Genomic DNA, 17651 nt, shown 5'->3' with positions numbered 1-17651 from the left:
AGTAAATAGGGATTTTTTAAAATGAAAACCACATCAATGTCTTGTGCATGCCCTTAGAGTGTGTGTGCATGTACATGCACACATACGCATGCGCCCACCCACCCACCCACCCACCCACCCACACACACACACACACACACACACACACACACACACACACACACAGAACTCTTTCTCCTTATACTCTTCCATATCCTTTCCTGATTTTATTGTTTTTGGTACTCGAGAATTGTTTTTCTGTAGATGGGTTCCCTCAGAATGAATCTCTGACAAGAAGTATAAGTATTTGTTTCAGTAGGGTGCAATGGTTTCCCAGTGTGTCGTGTACCAAACAGCTTTTTATGTATGTTGCACATTTGTGTAGTAAAGAGCCAATAATTCTGTGTGACAACGTATGGTAGTTGTTTCACACTCACAAAACATGACAGTGGCAGTGTTTGTGATTATATGTACATGTGGGAGTTATTAAATGAACTTATCTTAATGCCAAAGTGATAATTTCAATTATGATCATTTATTTTTGTTAATGCTACAGAAAAATAAATTAAAACATTTGAAAAGAAATTCCTGTTAATTTATCATTTGGAAATAATGACTACAAAGAAATTCAAATGAAATTTGTGAACATGGATACCATCTACTGTAATTTCACTTTAACATTAGTAACTCGCTGTAATTTGGTGATAATACTTAGAATATTTCTGTTGCTTCAAATCTCATGTCCAAATCATATAATCCGCTCTTAGACTACCTCTAACTTTGAAACTTCAGCCTTGATAACTGATGTAGCACGCAGGATTATACACACCTGATAAAGAAAAACTGCGTAGCACACAGGATTATACACACCTGATAAAGAAAAACTTCCATAAATATTAGTGCATGGTAAATGCCCTGTCCATTAAAAATAAATCCTTGTATAATCTGAATTGGCCCAAGTCATTTAATTCTGGACTTACACCTTCAGTGAGCATTCCTTATATGAAATACAATATTCTTTCCTGTGCTCTTATTTTGAGAATGATTTTATTTCAATGCAATAACTTTTGTTTATTGAATGTATAATTACTCCTATAGATTGAGCTTCTATGAAAATTTTGTTTCATGCTAAATGATTATTGTTAATAACAGATGAAGAAAAAGAAAGTTTTAAATTGTAACAGGTGTTGGGTATTGTAATGGAACTGATTTTAAGGAATATATTCAGTTCAGTCTTCGACTAACAACAACAATAATAGTAATAAATAGTTTGTAATGATTGGAGCTATGCAATATAATAATTTAGAACACATTGTATTTCTCTGTTAAGCTATGTATCTGTATAACTATCAAAATTCTTCCAGATTGGGATAAGGATCATGTTGACCTTGAATGGACTGCACCTAAAAAGGATGGTGGTTCACCTATAACCTCCTACATAATTGAGAAGCGCACAAGATTTGGGTACGTGTGTATACTTTTCAACTTTGATATTACTAAAAGTTATGTTAAACTGAGAAATCAGGGATTTCAGTAAAAGGCATTTTTCGTATGCAGTGACATTTGTTTATACTTGGTATAAATACTTCTCTTGCTTTGCTAAGAGTGCCTAACCATACCTGTTTGCAATAATAGCGTGATGGTATTCTCATGGCATTCTAATTAATTGTAATTATAATTCTGTTTTCTACAGGCCAGAGAGATTCATTGTTAGGTATCATGAGGTAGCTATAGATATAATTACTAACATGTTGATGCTGTCTGTGTATTATACGATTAAGCGAAGCAGTAAAGCTGTCATCTGAATTGGGATGTAAAACTGCTTGAAAACTATGGCAAGAAAACCATGTCTGATTGTTGTTAATGTTATTAGAAGTAAATAATTTATGCTCAGTTTGGCAATGGAGGGGTAAACATGGCATGGAGACACCAAGGCTTGAGTACAGTAAGGAAGTTCAGATGGCTACAGGTTCCAGTAGCTATGCAAAGGTGAAGACAGTTGCACAGGATAGACTATTAGTGAGAGCTGCATTAAATCAGTCTTTCGACAGAAGACCACAACAACAACAAAATAATGGGTGTAATCACCTATTAAGGATCTTAATTACATTGTACAATTTGGAAAGAAAAATATTAATTATAAAACCAGTTGTGGATAATTTTAGCTGATTTACCTCCTGCATATGTATCATGCAAAGTCTGCCTGTCATATATAGAACAGGCAACAACAAAAATTATTAATTATCCCAGAGGCTTACAGTAAAGGAATTAAAACTGCCATTGGTGTAGCTTCATGTGACTGTGCAAGTGATTATAAAACACATTGAACAAATAATTTAATTACCAATACGGGAAAATATGCAGTCTCATTAGGGTAGAACATAAAATTATTTTCAGCCTATAGCATTCACTGATAAAGATTGCAAGAAAAATAACATTCTACTGCCCCATGGCTGCTTCACAATACTGTTTTATGAGAAAAGAGCTTCGTGAAGTATGATATCCATGACGCATTGCTGTGCAGTCAGAATCATATGCAGCTAATTTTTAGAGCCAGATTGAAGTCATGTATACTGATTCCCAAGATCGAGATACCAAGTGCAATGCTAGTGCCTAATTCAATAATACTGGTAGGATGTCCCTGCCTTTGGCGTTCTAAATGTCTGGAATACTAAAATAGCTAGTTTTTCTTGATTTATTAACACAGCCATATCAAAAATGTGTGTTTGTCTTGCGAACACGTAGTATTCTGTAATTATTTCATAAAATATGATTATAAAATAAATTATTATGAGGAATGAATGAAAACAATTTTGATGTCAAGAAGAATCATGGTGTAATATATAGGATACTTTTCAGTATATACAAAACATCAAACAAAGCATAGATAATGCTGGAAGGGACTGAAACATTATGTGCTATTTTTTGTGGAAACTAATATTTATGGTGATACCACTACTTCATAACAACTCACAAATGAATGCTGAAGATCATAAAGCTATCTAATTCATATATAAACTGATCACATTAAATAGATTTAATGAAACTGCCCAAAAGGTTTAATAGTAAATTGAGCAAAGGATGACGTGAATGTTGGAGAAAGTAATGTCTCTGGCCTTCACACCCAGAGCTACCTGGGATATGTTATCGAGTGGATGTGGCATACATTTCTCAGCATGTATTCACTGCTTATTGTCTACAACTAGAAAGTCTCCCACGCAGCTGCTTTCTCCAGCATTCATGTGCAGCTAACTGTTTTGGCTAGAGGTGATTTCTGAAGGTTGTTCTTATAAATGAAAAATGTAGACATTGATTATTGACTAAATCATTGGCCAAACAAAAATATACAAACATTGCTTCTGTATGTATCAACATGTCACCCAATGCCTACAACGAAATATATAATACCTCTATAACACATTTTTGAAAGTACAGTGTTAAAATAGAAGATATTTCTTGAAGGCCATGGGAGAAAGCTGCAGAAGTTCCAGGTAACCAGACAAAGGGAACAGCACCAAACTTAACTGAAGGTGAAGAATATGAATTCCGCGTCATTGCTGTAAACAAAGGAGGTCCAGGTGAACCTAGTGAACCATCAGCTTCTGTTGTTGCCAAGCCAAGATTCCGTAAGTATGATACAGTGTGAAACATTAGAAACATCTGTAGTTAATTTTACAAAGGTATTTGAGTAACTAGTGGCATAGAAAAATATCTTTAATCTGTTTTTGAAGTTTATCATTAAGCAGTTGAGTTACTACTCACTCCATCACATATGACAAAGATGTTGATGGTTTGTTAAATTCTACATTCCTTTCTTCAAGTTACTCCATCAAATAATTAAATGAAAAAAAAAAATACTTGTGATGAGATTTGTTTGTATGTTATTCACATTACATTTTATTTTGGTTGATGCTCTGTTAATATTATTCTGGTGCTGTAACTAATAAAAACTAAGCTGGTTTTATATCTATTGCAGAGAGTCCTGTGTTTGACAAAACACTTCTACAGGATCTCATTGTACGTGCCGGTCAGAGAATAAATTACACAATCCCAATAGAAGCTTCACCAAAGCCTACAGCTACATGGACTGTCAATGGCAAGAAAGTGGAACCTGGTGTCCGAGCTGATATCCATACAACTACTAAGAGTACTGTGTTTGAAATATTGTTCTCTGTGCGAGCTGATACTGGTCGTTACACTCTCACTTTGGAAAACAAATATGGACAGGCATCAGCATCAGCTAATGTCACAGTACTTGGTTAGTCAAAAATAAATATAAGTTTATGTAATATAAAACATTATGTATAATAAAAGATATTGATTTACTCATGAAGAGTTAACAGGTCTCATTTGCCATTGATCATATGCATGATGTAGGCTTTGTTATGGGTATGTAACAACAGTATAGGCAAATCAGTGGGTGCAGCTTCAAAAAACTTGTCATTATTGTGCATTTCATAGATCTCTTTGATGTTGTAAAATGAATTGTATGAGAACTAGTTATACAGTTTTATTTTTAAAAATTTCAGTGGCATTGTCTGAGTAGAGACAGGTAATATACTAAACATTCACAGATTATTCACCCTGTGTGAATTTATGGTCCTTACTAGCATGTACCTTGCTATGCCAGGCTTTGTCTTAGTTTTGTTGTCATTCTGGTGAGTGTCTTCTATGCCAACAAGTTTTGTAGTGTTGCTGAAATAGAGAATTGGGACTTACTGTAGTTAAAATTTTCTGGGTTATTAGGCTGCATCATATTTCTACTAAAGTGATCAATGTTTCGACCCCCTCTGTTGGGATCTTCCTCAGGATCTTCTGGTGTCCACTAGTGCTAGAAAGCCTGCAGAATTACATAACATGTACTTAAATGGACAGATTTACAACTGTAAGTACACTGAGGCTAGTAAGAAAAATGGACAGAAAGGACCAGAATTACATTTTATATGGACAATTTGCTTTTAGTTCTTTATAATGTAAATGGTATGAGGAGGATTTTCCCATATGTGTAAGCTATACAAAATATGGGGAACAATATACTGACATATTTAAGACTGTTAGAAATCTGATACAACTTCATTCTCAAATTAAAGCATGTGAAATCGTCGTAACTTCTCAGTTGAAATACAGAACTTCCATCTTGGTCCATCCCCAGCATTTTCTGAATAACCAGCATTAAATTTAATTTTCATTGTATTATTTATACTTTAACACACAAGCATTATTTACTATAATTCACAATAAGAAAGGCTAATTCCAGGAATGTGTTACAAATCTGACCTCATTTCTCACTTTGAAATGTTCTAGATATGAAAAGTTGCTTTATGATAAATTTTCAGTTTTTTATAGATGTTTCTGGCATAAATGGATGAGGTACTATTTATATCACAAATCCTAAAATAAAGATCCCTCTAAACAAACATATGATGCAGTGTAATTTTACTAAAAATCCCAAAACTGCCAAAAAAATTTCTTTTAATCCTTATACTTGTTGAGACATGACTGGTTCTATAGTTTTTAATGGTATTGTTTTCAAAATATTTTCTCAGATCGCCCATCGCCACCTGAAGGTCCCCTCATTGTGAGTGATGTGACAAAAGAAAGTGCACGTCTATCATGGAAAGTTCCACTGGATGATGGTGGCAGCCCTATTCTGCATTATGTTATTGAAAAAATGGATGTGTCTAGAGGAACGTGGTCAGATGCAGGGATGTCTACATCACTGACTCATGAAGTAACTCGTCTCGTTCATCGTAAGGAATATCTCTTCCGAGTGAAAGCAGTAAACAGCATTGGAGAGTCAGATGCTCTTGAGACAGTGAAGGGTGTAATTGCCAAGAATCAGTTTGGTAAGTCTTTTCATAAAATGTAGGCTCTAATTCTTTAGAATAAAAAATGTAGTTAAACAGTCCCTACTAACTATATGGCCAATAAAAATTTCAAAGTAGAACATTTCAAAACTTATTTTACAGTTCATTAGTATCAAATAGTATCTATATAATTAGAGAAAACCTTACACTATGATTTCATTTCCATTGTGAATGAATTTCTTCCTTATATTGTATTTACTCACAATCTCTTTTATTTTATACAATTCACTGCAGGAATTCAATTGATTTGATGCTTCTAATCCTCTGTCATTTCTCCAACTTCAGAATTTCTTTCTGAGAACAAAAATTGTTTGAAATTTGTACAGTTCAAAACCAGTTTTGAATTATATAATCTTCCTAGACAATTACACAAACATAATAGTTCCTACTTTGGTTAAAGATTTTTTTTTACTAGTTTAGGAAGACAGATGTATCTGCAGATGTGCATATAGATCAAAATTAGTCATGAAATTAAAGAAAATATTTTACAGTCAAAGATTGCTTTGAATTCTAAAAATTTTAAACGTTGGCTACTGTATACTTCAATGTGATTATGTTGCACTTCATCAGTAAAGTCTGACTTTTGGTCTTTAAGAAGTGATTCTCTGTGCTATTAGTAGTTGAACGATATCTTTGATCTTCTTAGTGGTACTGCATTTCCACAAACACTATTTCTTCCTCTATCACGAAATATTAGTGTTTTAGTATGTATTGGGTACATTCATGATCCTTTTTGCATGAAAATAATATAGGCAGGGAATCCGGCTTAGTTAAATTTGAATTGTGACTAGTTAGCGATATCTCTCCTTTTAGTGCCAACTCAGACTGGAAACATGCAACTAATTTGTGTCTTTTTTCATGTTTTTAATGGAAAAGAAAAGTATTATCATGTGAAATATTTTGTCATAATTTTGCTTTCCAATAGTAAAGGTAATATTGTTTATTTACATAAAGTGCTAGTACAAGTAATTAAAAGCTCTTTAATGCTCACCATAGAAAACTTTTTATTATGAAATATCAATTTGTTACTTGAAAATAATTTCATAACTTCCACAACATTAAAGTTTATTTATGTAGTGTACTTTACAAATTGAGCATCACCAAAAGAAAGTTTTAAACAGAATGACGTATTGTAACAAGTCTAGCATTGTTTTGAATAACTGATAATCCAGTTTGTGTTTGTTGGAATTCATTTCCTTATTATTGTCATATTTATACAAAAATATGTTATTATATCTAGCAGTTTCAACTGAGAACATTCAATATTCTACATGCCTGCTGTCTCTGCTATATCCTGAAATGTTGTGAATGGTTTTTTAATTGCTTCTAAAGATTCGTTCAGCACTGTGACACTACAGGTTGTCCAGTTTTCCCACTTCAAGGAAGCATTTTTCAAGGATTTGTTCTGTTATCATGCAGAAGTGGTATCTTGTGCCAAAATTCAAATAATGAAATGTTATTCAGTTTATAATTTATATCTAAGTAAATGTCAAATGGTATCACTCTGATGAAGTGTTAATTAAATTCGCATCAGTCTTAAACATAACATAAATATTCTTTAATGGTGCATATCATTTGAAGAATTGTAGCAACTATTTCTGTTTTTATTTCTTTTACAAAGGAGAATTTAGAAATTTCCTTAAAAAATAGCAAAATTTTTAAGAAGCTCAAATCCCAGTTCAATAAAATATACTGTAATCCATGAAGTTTTATGGTCTGTAATAACTAATTCTGACTCCTCACTATGTTCCAGATGAACCTGATGCACCTGGTAAGCCTCTAGTCATGGACTGGGACAAGGACCATGTTGATTTGGAATGGACAGCTCCAAAATCTGATGGTGGGGCACCCATCACAGGCTACATCATTCAGAAAAAAGAAAAAGGAAGTCCATATTGGGTGAATGCTGTGCATGTTCCAGCAAATAAAACTAGTGTAAGTTTACCCTGCAGTTAAATGTACAGAAAAATACGCACATACTTATCTAAAGGTTTTCTTATCATGTTACAAATATTGATATGTTTTGTTTGTTACAATATAACGTGCTGTTACTTTGTAGGCAACTGTGCCAGACTTGACAGAAGGTCAGGAGTATGAATTCCGTGTTGTAGCAACAAATTCTGCTGGTCAGAGTGAACCCAGTGAGCCTTCAGACACTGTAACTGCAAAAGCTAGATACTGTAAGTTACTTGGAATTTTACTTGCAATATTATTGGTGTATAGTGAGATAAGACAGTTATCTTTATACAGTAACACAAATAACATCATTGCTTTATTGCTCTCAGAAACTAAGCAGGATGTAACAGTTTAGTTATTTTCTGTGTATCAGTCTAATGCGAGTTTTAGATTGTGGTCACTTATAATGTTGTAAGTAATGCCTCGTTGTAAGTAATGCCTCAGAACATATTGCTTTAATATTCTGAATCTTGTCTCAAGATATGCCCACAACTTGTGCACCTCATTACTTGTCTTTAATATCTTTAATGAAAATGAGAATACCTTTTTTAATCATACTGAGGCTGAGATACTGAGTTATTCATTATTACTTTGAATGTTTCTGAATATGAATGACAACTAAAAAACAGACAGCAAAGTGGTATGAATTAGCAATGGAGAATCTCTTGAAATTTTAAATACACTTTACAGCTGTTCAAAGTTATTGCCATTTATATATGATCTAAGTACTTTGGAGCACTGATTACTATATTGTGGTCACATTCAGTCTGAAATCCCCATACAGACATCCAGATTTAGTGTTCTGTGATTTCCCTTAGTTATTTAAGGCACATGCTGTTATGTTCTCTTTGGTGAGGACATGGCTGATTTTCGTCCAATCCTTGTACATTTCAAGCTTGTTTCCTGCCTATAATGTGATTGTTAGTGATATCAAAATGGCAGATTTATCTCGCTGAATGCAACTCATGGTGTCATAATAAGTATCAGCACTATGTTCAAGATCCTTTCTCACAATTGTTGCATTGAAGGCCTGAGCATCTGATCTTTGTTCTAATTGCATAAGGCATAAGCATCACATGGACATGGCCCATCTTGGAAGTTGAATGAAAGTGAGGTAGAGAAACATTGCAACATATCCAGGTAGAAAATACAAGTAAAAATTCTCTTCATAAAGAAGACCTCTGAAGATATTGTAGCACAGTCACAGACATGTGAAATGTATGACAAAATCACCGAAGACCAACTTCTGGGCATCTGTCTTCTTGTGTCTACTACTGTAATCTGTGAAAAAATGAGAATGAAGACCTTGATCTAGAGGACCTAGTAGTTACCACTGTTGATCAGTGATACCACCTTTGAAATATCTGAACTTTAGGAAACTCCTCTTTATTGAATTATAAACTAGCAATAAGTACCAAGGGATCTGTAATTTGTGAAGTGGTTTTGACTACTGGTGATTCTGATAATTCATCTGCATCTCCTAATATTTTAGAATTTGGTCATTCAATCACCTTGAAAGCCCCATGTTTATTTATTAAAACTTTAATGTTGTAGAAAGGTTTTGGACTTTCCAGTTTTTTCTAATATCTGAGAATCAAGTTTAAAATATGAGATACATTTACTGAAGACATAGTTATGTGCTTTACTACATATTCTTAAGTTTTTTATGTAATTAATTTTCCTTCTTTGTACGCTAGATGTTGTAGTGTAAGATATATAGGAAACTACAAGTTATACTTATGTCTTGTGGTGTTGTGCATAGTCTTATGATAATGTGGAGATACAAAAGATCTTTATAATTGTTGGCTGTATTGGTAGATATAAGACTTTCTGCTGTTCCTGTTGCAGTTGTCATACTGCTGTATTCTGAAATCCCAGTGATGTTAATGAATTATACTATATTTTTGAACAAAATGAAAGTACATCAGGTTTGAATAATGTAACAGTAAATTTAACTTAATGCGCAATGCTTGGTGCTACAGTAGAGTCTGAAGATTAGATGGAATAGACCAAATAATTAATGAGGAAGTACTGAATCAAAATGTGGGAAAAAGAATTTTTTGCACAACTTGATTAAAAGAATTGAACAGTTAATAGATCACATCCTGAGGCATCAAGGAATAGTCTGTTTTTTAATGGAGGGAAGTGTGAAGGGGTAAAAATTGTAGATGGAGACCTAGAAATGAATACAGTAAGCAGGTTCAGACAGGTGTAGGCTTCAGTAATTATTCGGAGGTGAAGAGGCTCGAACAGGATAGACTGGTGTGGAGAGATGTTTCAAGCCAGTCTTTAGATTGAAGGCCACAACAAAAACAGTACATAATGCTATTTAAAATTTTGTTTGCTTTGTTCTGGTAATGATCATTAGATACTTGAAACTAGTACTTGCTTTCGAAGCATGACCTGTGGTAGTTTGTATGCCAGAATGAAATTTTATATTTGTATGAAGTCTGTTCAGCAAATTCCGCAACATTCGTAATTTCCTTCCAGTTGTGTGCTGGAGCGAAATGCGGTTGACATCACTGCACACACATGTGTTTAATATGTAACTGCTGGAAGTTTCATTGTGGTATGTCTGTTGATTATCATTCAGTCCATTAATGAGTAGGAAGTTGTGTCACACAGTTTGTGATTTCGAGATGGCATAGTTAGAGGAGCAACACAACTGCAATAAATTTTGCGTGAATCTCAAGGAAACCTTTACATAGATACACAAAATGATGCAGAAGTCTACAGTGATGAGTGCTTAAGCCATACTCAGTGTTTATGAATGGTTCACGTGGTTTAAAAATGGCTGGACAGAAGTTAAAGATGACCCTCGGTCAGGAAGCCCTTCAGCATCTGCTGACGAAGCTCATGTTAGGAACATCAACAAAATTGTGCATGCCAATCGAAGGATTTACTCTCCAAGAGATTACGGAAGAATGTAACATTTTAGTTGGATGATGTCATGAAATCCTGTGAGAAGGAAACATCCTGAAGTGTGGTGACATTCATGGCTCTTGCATCATGATAACACACCTGCACATTAATCCCTGTTGGTGTGTGGCTGTTGCACAGAAAACAAAATCACTGTGTTGTTTCGTCCTCTGTACTCTCCATACCTAGCCACTGCAGACTTTTTTCTGTTTCCAAAGTTAAAAACCCCATTGAAAGGATAAAGCTTTGCAACAATAGACGAGATAAAAGAAAATTCGCAGATGGCGCTTTGTACAATCCAGCAAGAGGCATACCAAGACTGCTTCCGAAAGTGGAAATGGCACTGGGAGTAATGTATCAATTGTGGAGGAGAGTGTTTTGAATGAGACCATGCACAGTAAGTAAAAGGTTAGTGTGGAAAAATTTTGTGGACAAAGTTCCAGAATTTTTTGAACAGACCTCATATAGCTCAACCCTCATTGTCAATAAATATTAGTTTTCAGAAAGTTTCTGATTATTTATATGTTAGTGGCTATTGCTTCTGTGCTATAGTGTAATATGTTTAGACATAATATACTGAAGTTTCATTTTCTCAGTAATTAATTTTACATTTTTTTGTTTTTGAGTAAACATAATTTAGTCACATGCAATTAGCAAATAGTTTACTACTAAGCAATAACATTTTATAATGTATTTAAATTTATTTCAGTGGCACCAAAGATTAAAACTCCATTAAATGACATACGCATTAAGGCAGGACAGATATTCCATGTTGATATAGACTTTATTGGTGAACCTCAGCCTGAAGTAACATGGACTGTTGATGGGAAACCATTGAAGACAGATGAAAGAACAACCATCACATCAATTGGCTACCACACAATTGTACACACTGTCAGTACAAAGCGATCAGACAGTGGATTATACCACCTGCAGTTGCGAAACAACTCTGGACTTGATGAAGGATCATTCCAAGTTATAGTGTTAGGTGAGTACTTGTTGCCACATCTACATTCATTATTTCCACTTTGAATGTATCATTTCATTCCATTTTGAGCTTAAATACTGAATTATAGTTTCTTGTATTATTGGAACATTTGTTGGAATGTTAAGTGTATTTGAGCAAACAAGTATATAAACAGGAATTCAAATTAATTCCTGAAGTGTGAGGAGTCCAACATTTGGTACTTATTTAGGTCTTTAGTCATAATTTCTTGGAAAAAGTAAGAAACCTCATTTTCTAGCATTATTATTATTATTATTATTTGCAAGTCCATTTTTGTATGTAATACAGTATGTAAATCATGTAATACTTGTAATAAGAGCAGCCATAACATAATGATCCAACTTTTTTACTGTGCATAAGAGGTTTATTGGCTCAAGCTCAAGCTAAATAAGGATAAAGTATTATAATTGTTCTTGATCTTCTCTTTCAATCTTCTTTATTTAAAATTTACAAATATATTCAGTTTTTTCAAGGTTTTTTTTTCACAGTATGAACTGACTAGAAATCAGTAATTACTGCATTGTAAAACTTGTATTATAAATTCAGATATAAATTCAGTATGATTTCAGTAATTAACTGCTTTACATTTTGTTAACTGCAATAGTTTCTGTCTCTCAGGAGTTTTATTTACATAGTGAATAAATAAATAGTTCTGAAGTGCTCCCATTGGAATAAAGTTTTGTTTGTAAATCAATGTCTCCAACATTTAACAAGTTTTTTTTCACCTTGATTCAATGCTAATCTGCCAGAAAAATAGTTTTCATTCAATTATAATGTTATGTTGCTATTAAAAGATAGGAAAGAAATGTGCATCCTGTTCACAAACTCTTGGTTACTGTCTTTGTTAATCTGTGACTTATATTTGTAAATAGTTTATCAATCAATTCTCATATGAATGCATGATAGTTAAAAAAAGCTCATGACATTTCCATAAATTCTGAATACAGTTGTGATTGTTCTCTAGCATATCTCCAATAAATGTATAGGAATTATGTTTGTAGTTAATAATATATTATGTTGACAGATCGCCCATCTCCTCCAGAAGCACCATTAGAATATGAAGAAATTACAAGTTCCAGTGTTACTCTTTCTTGGAAACCACCAAAAGATAATGGAGGCAGTGAAATAACGTATGTATTTTAGTACTGCTTAACAGCATTTCTGTATGATGTTGAAAACAAGAGATACGTTTTGTACTTGATATAGCCATTTTTGTTCTCATGTACTGGTTGGATTGACAAAACAAACTATTTGTCTCATATTATGACTGGTCCATGTAGCTTAATTTACCAGAAATATTTTAATATTTTAGGGGCTATGTCATTGAAAAGAGAGACCTTACACATGGTGGTGGATGGGTTCCAGCTGTAAATTATGTGAATCCCAAATATAATCATGCCACAGTTCCACGCCTTCTTGAAGGGACAAAGTATGAATTCAGAGTTTCAGCTGAGAATCTTCAAGGCCGCTCTGAGCCCCTGAACACTACAAAGCCTGTAGTTGCAAAGAACCAATTTGGTAAGATGTTAACATATGATCACAGCTTTTCATATTGAGTCACTTTTTTCATAAAATATGCTTTTATTCAACTCCAGTTTATTCACAATTCCTTGTTTATTAACTCTGTTATGTGATATTTTGCAGATGTTCCTGGACGACCAGGTAAACCAGAGGGTGTAGACAGTGACAAAGATCATATCAAAATCAAATGGACACCTCCAATTAGCAACGGTGGTTCACCAATTATTGGTTATGATGTAGAGCGGCGAGACCGTAAGACAGGAAGGTGGATAAAAGTTAACAGGGAACCTGTTAGGGTATGTTCAGTAATTATACATCTTAACTCACAAGTAACATTTGTGTAATGTTTACCAGTCACAAATTTTGATCCATGCATTTTAATTCACAGGATATGGTGTAAATGCTGATTGTAATAATACTACATTTTGTTAATCAATCATAAAGTGTTACCTCACTTGTTTAAAAAAAACAGTAGTGATGGTATAAATGTTATGGAAATGTGTGCTAATACACTTTTTAACTGATTGTATTTGTACACTTTATATTTTTGAAAAATCGTGTTTTGACATGATTTCTATATGCCACTTTGGTCTGGCCTTGTGCTTCACCTGTTAACATATTACTTAATGTATACATGAGTACTTTCCTGAATTCTATAATTTCAATGCAACTCATTTATAATGTTGTTCTAGATCATGAGAGAGTGTATGTCCTGTAATTAATGTCATTTATTACACCTTATAGTTTTAATAAAATGACATACATCGGTTGTGCCAAACTACGATTTTTCAAAAATATTTAAAAGCTGTAATTCATCACCTTCTTAAAATAACATAATATTAATAAACGTATACATTAAATAGATAAGTATTTAATAACATTGAGTAAATACAGATGTATATTTTTTAATACTTTAATTTACCGGAGATGAATTATAAGTGCAATGGCTGTGGTTAGAAATGTAAGAATTATGACATAAAATAGCCATACATAATTTTACATTTTCACATCTCATTATGGATTATACAACTAATTATGAAATTTCATTAGTTTTGCTAAAGTGTTACAGTTGCCTTGTAATTTTTTTGCTTGTAGCAAACTGAGTATTATGATGACAGTGTACAAGAAGGGCACCAGTATGAGTATCGTGTATCAGCTGTAAATGCAGCTGGTCCAGGGAAGCCCAGTGATACATCACAGGTTCTGAACGCTAAGTCAATGAGAGGTAAAAACTTATTAATTATGTAGTATATTAAAAAGGATAACCAGAATAAAGGAAAGAGGCACTAATCTTTACCTCATAACAGAAAAGTTTTGAAAGAACTATGCCATACAGTTTCCACTCCACTACATACTACAATATCACCAGGCACAATGTGTTAAAAGCTAATTCTCCTGTTTGCTGCTAATGCTTTCATTACATATTATGTTATCTGTAAGAGTATAATTTTGGTTTTAAAAGATGCTATCTGTTTCTATTTTTGGGTTAACGGATCCACATTTTACAGAATGGTGCATGAAAAACTGGCCCCAAGTATTAGACTGCTCATTGTTGCATTTTCATTGTCATCTGTTGTTTGAAAGCTGTTGTGACTATGTTTTGTATTTTCAGTATTTCTTTATTATATAATTATTACATATTTATTTGTTATTGTAACTGCTTATGACAGGCAAAAATTCATCCGTAATTGGCTAGCAGTCTTTACGTGGGCCTGATCTTTTGTGCACCACTCTGTACAATATCATAAAGACAAATGGAAACATAGTTATGCTAAGTCATATATTTTTTCTGTGCTATTTTTAGTCATAGTGGCTACCTTGGAAGATAAATCCATAATATAGTCATCTAACTGTGTGAGGTGATACTGTTATGAAGACATGGAAGTCATTCCTGAGATAATAAGAACTCAAATCTCCTTTTGGGCATCCTGGTTAAGATATTCCATAGTTTCCCTAAACCACTTCAAGTGCATACTGTGATGATTCTTGAAAGGAACTAATGACTTATTTCCTCACCCATCCTTGTTCATCTGATTGAATATTTTAGCTTCAGTGACCTTGTTATCAATTAGATAACCTAACAAACAGATTGGCCTCACTTTTCTGGGGTTTGTAACTGCCCAATATATCCATTTAGCTACATTGTGAGTCACACTTTTGGGGATGGATTTTGGGAAGCATGAAAGTATGTACAACATCTGAATGATGTTTAGAGAAGCAGTCTGTGTATAATGACTTAATATTTTAACCTTTATAGATTCAAGATATACATGTTCTACATAAGCTGCTGTGTAACTACTACAGATGTCTGTTGATTGTAATGTGACTTTCTTTCCCAATAGATTCTTCCAAAATATACAATCGTCTCCCATGTATGGCCACTAAAAACATTTGATTTTACATGTTACATGATACAAGATTAAATGTCATACCTTTCATGACATAGCAATCCATGACAATTTAGGCAAAGTGATTTGTATTTACAGTTACTCTTTCCATTATCCCCCCATACTGTGAATAATAAAACTGTATTTCGATTCATTACCAAACACTGAACATAATAAAATACTGTAACCATTTATTTCAGATGGCAACAAATTTTTTTATGCATGTGCAGGTCAGGAATATAATTGGTCTTTCTTTTGATAATTGTATTACATGTTTTTGTTGTATTCTGCTACAGATAATGATGTTGTTTTATTTCCAGAAAAGCCAAAACTTTATCTAGATGGCCTGATTGGTAGGAAGCTAAAGGTTCGCGCAGGCGAACCAATAAACATACAGATCCCACTGTCTGGTGCTCCACTACCAACAGTAGAATGGACCAAAAATTCTATAAAACTTCCAGAATCTAATAGAATAACAGTGAGTATAAAACATGTGTAATTTATTTTGAATGAAGCTGAGAGTAATGGACAAAAGCTGACAAAGTTGGCAGAATAGGTGTACATACTCTTATGCAGTTGTTAAACAACTCATGAGTGCAATACTCTAGCTAGCCCAATGTTCTGTTCAGAAAGATTCAGTGATTTTTGTTTGTTGGCCATGGTGGTAAATGTAAGTTGGTTGACAGCCTACCAGCTTGCAATTCTCAAGAACACTTTTTCTGTCAAGAATAATCCTGTTTTGAGTTTTCTTTCATGATTAACATATTGAAGCAACAGAAATGAAAATAAAATGTATCACACTCTTATTATCAGGTAGTAACTATTAGTGACTGGCATAATTGGTTTAAGTGAAAACACATTGTGATTTGTGTTTATATGTATTTACTTTCCAGGCTGAAACAGCAAGTGACAATACTCATTTACGTATTGATTCTTCAACTCGTAATGATTCTGGAAAATATACTGTCACAGCAAAGAATGATTTTGGAAAGGACTCAGCTGATATAGAGGTAATCGTGGTTGATAAACCAGGTTGTCCTAAAGGACCTCTTCAGTATACGTCTGTATCCCAGGACAGTGTTTCTCTTGCCTGGAATCCACCTGCAGATGATGGTGGAGGTGATATTACAGGTAAATCATTTTAATACAGTTCCTGTTCTGGGTAGTCCCCAGTATAAAGTAATCATTTGTCAGTTTTTTTTGCATTAATATGTTATTATTTATCACTTCGACAAGAAAGCAATGTGTTAGCAAAAACCAGTATAGACAAATGTAATTTAAGTGGTAGATTCCCACCAATAGTAACGTTGATGAAAAAGAAAAAGCCACAAGAAAATTCACACATCCTGGTGATGGCAGTAAAATTATGACAAGAATAATTACATATTACATGAAAGCTTTAAAAATGAATTTTCACACTTTCATAAGCAAAGGCTATGGACATAATGAATAGCAATAAAGCCTCTAAAATATGGTTAACTGTTTAAAGAAGGCACTTGAGCATAGGCAGTAGCATAAATTATGCTGATAGTTATAAGTTAAGACTTCAGTTGATTATTTAAACTAATAACTGTGAAACAGAATGTTTAGTTTAATAAAATGTTCATATAATACAGAGAAGCAAATGTATAAATGTGCAAGATTAAGCATTTTGGACACAAAAAACAAACTTATTTTAAAAATGCAACAACATACAAGAAACTAATTATTTAAAGGATACCAGTTAAAAAAAATTGATAGTATTAAACCCAACCAATACATCAACCAAAAGTCTTCTAAATATGTACAAAATTGGAATGGATTTGGAATGGGTGAAAAGGCTGGAGAGTAGGGTGGATGACTGTTGGGAAGGAGAGGCACCAAGTGCATTGTATAGAAATATGGCACTGATGAACTCACTCTTACACAGGCAGTTGAAGTGGCATGCAGTGGTGTGGAGGAGTGGATTAGGAGAGGGAGGTAGCACAGAGGCAGAGGGAGGGAGACTTCGGAGAGGAGGATGTTTGTGCAGCATGA

General features: G+C 33.6%; 1 protein-coding gene across 12 annotated transcripts in view; it reads left to right on the top strand.

Annotated features, from left to right (window-relative positions):
- The window catches only part of LOC124555505 (twitchin), a 367233-nt gene that overhangs the window by 260912 nt on the left and 88670 nt on the right, over positions 1-17651 (top strand). For all 12 annotated transcript variants that reach the window (XM_047129451.1, XM_047129441.1, XM_047129452.1 and 9 more), the window contains 13 exons: positions 1344-1443; positions 3442-3605; positions 3956-4237; positions 5526-5825; positions 7600-7781; positions 7906-8026; positions 11431-11709; positions 12752-12857; positions 13040-13245; positions 13372-13544; positions 14344-14473; positions 15956-16113; positions 16529-16766. In XM_047129451.1, coding sequence (XP_046985407.1) covers positions 1344-1443; positions 3442-3605; positions 3956-4237; positions 5526-5825; positions 7600-7781; positions 7906-8026; positions 11431-11709; positions 12752-12857; positions 13040-13245; positions 13372-13544; positions 14344-14473; positions 15956-16113; positions 16529-16766 — 2439 coding nt within the window. The remainder of the gene's footprint in view (positions 1-1343; positions 1444-3441; positions 3606-3955; positions 4238-5525; positions 5826-7599; positions 7782-7905; positions 8027-11430; positions 11710-12751; positions 12858-13039; positions 13246-13371; positions 13545-14343; positions 14474-15955; positions 16114-16528; positions 16767-17651) is intronic.

Source organism: Schistocerca americana, chromosome X, assembly GCF_021461395.2.
Source record: "Schistocerca americana isolate TAMUIC-IGC-003095 chromosome X, iqSchAmer2.1, whole genome shotgun sequence".
Lineage (NCBI taxonomy): Eukaryota > Metazoa > Arthropoda > Insecta > Orthoptera > Acrididae > Schistocerca > Schistocerca americana.
Note: the sequence above shows the minus strand (reverse complement) of the source record. Positions and strands in the feature narration are given on the sequence as shown.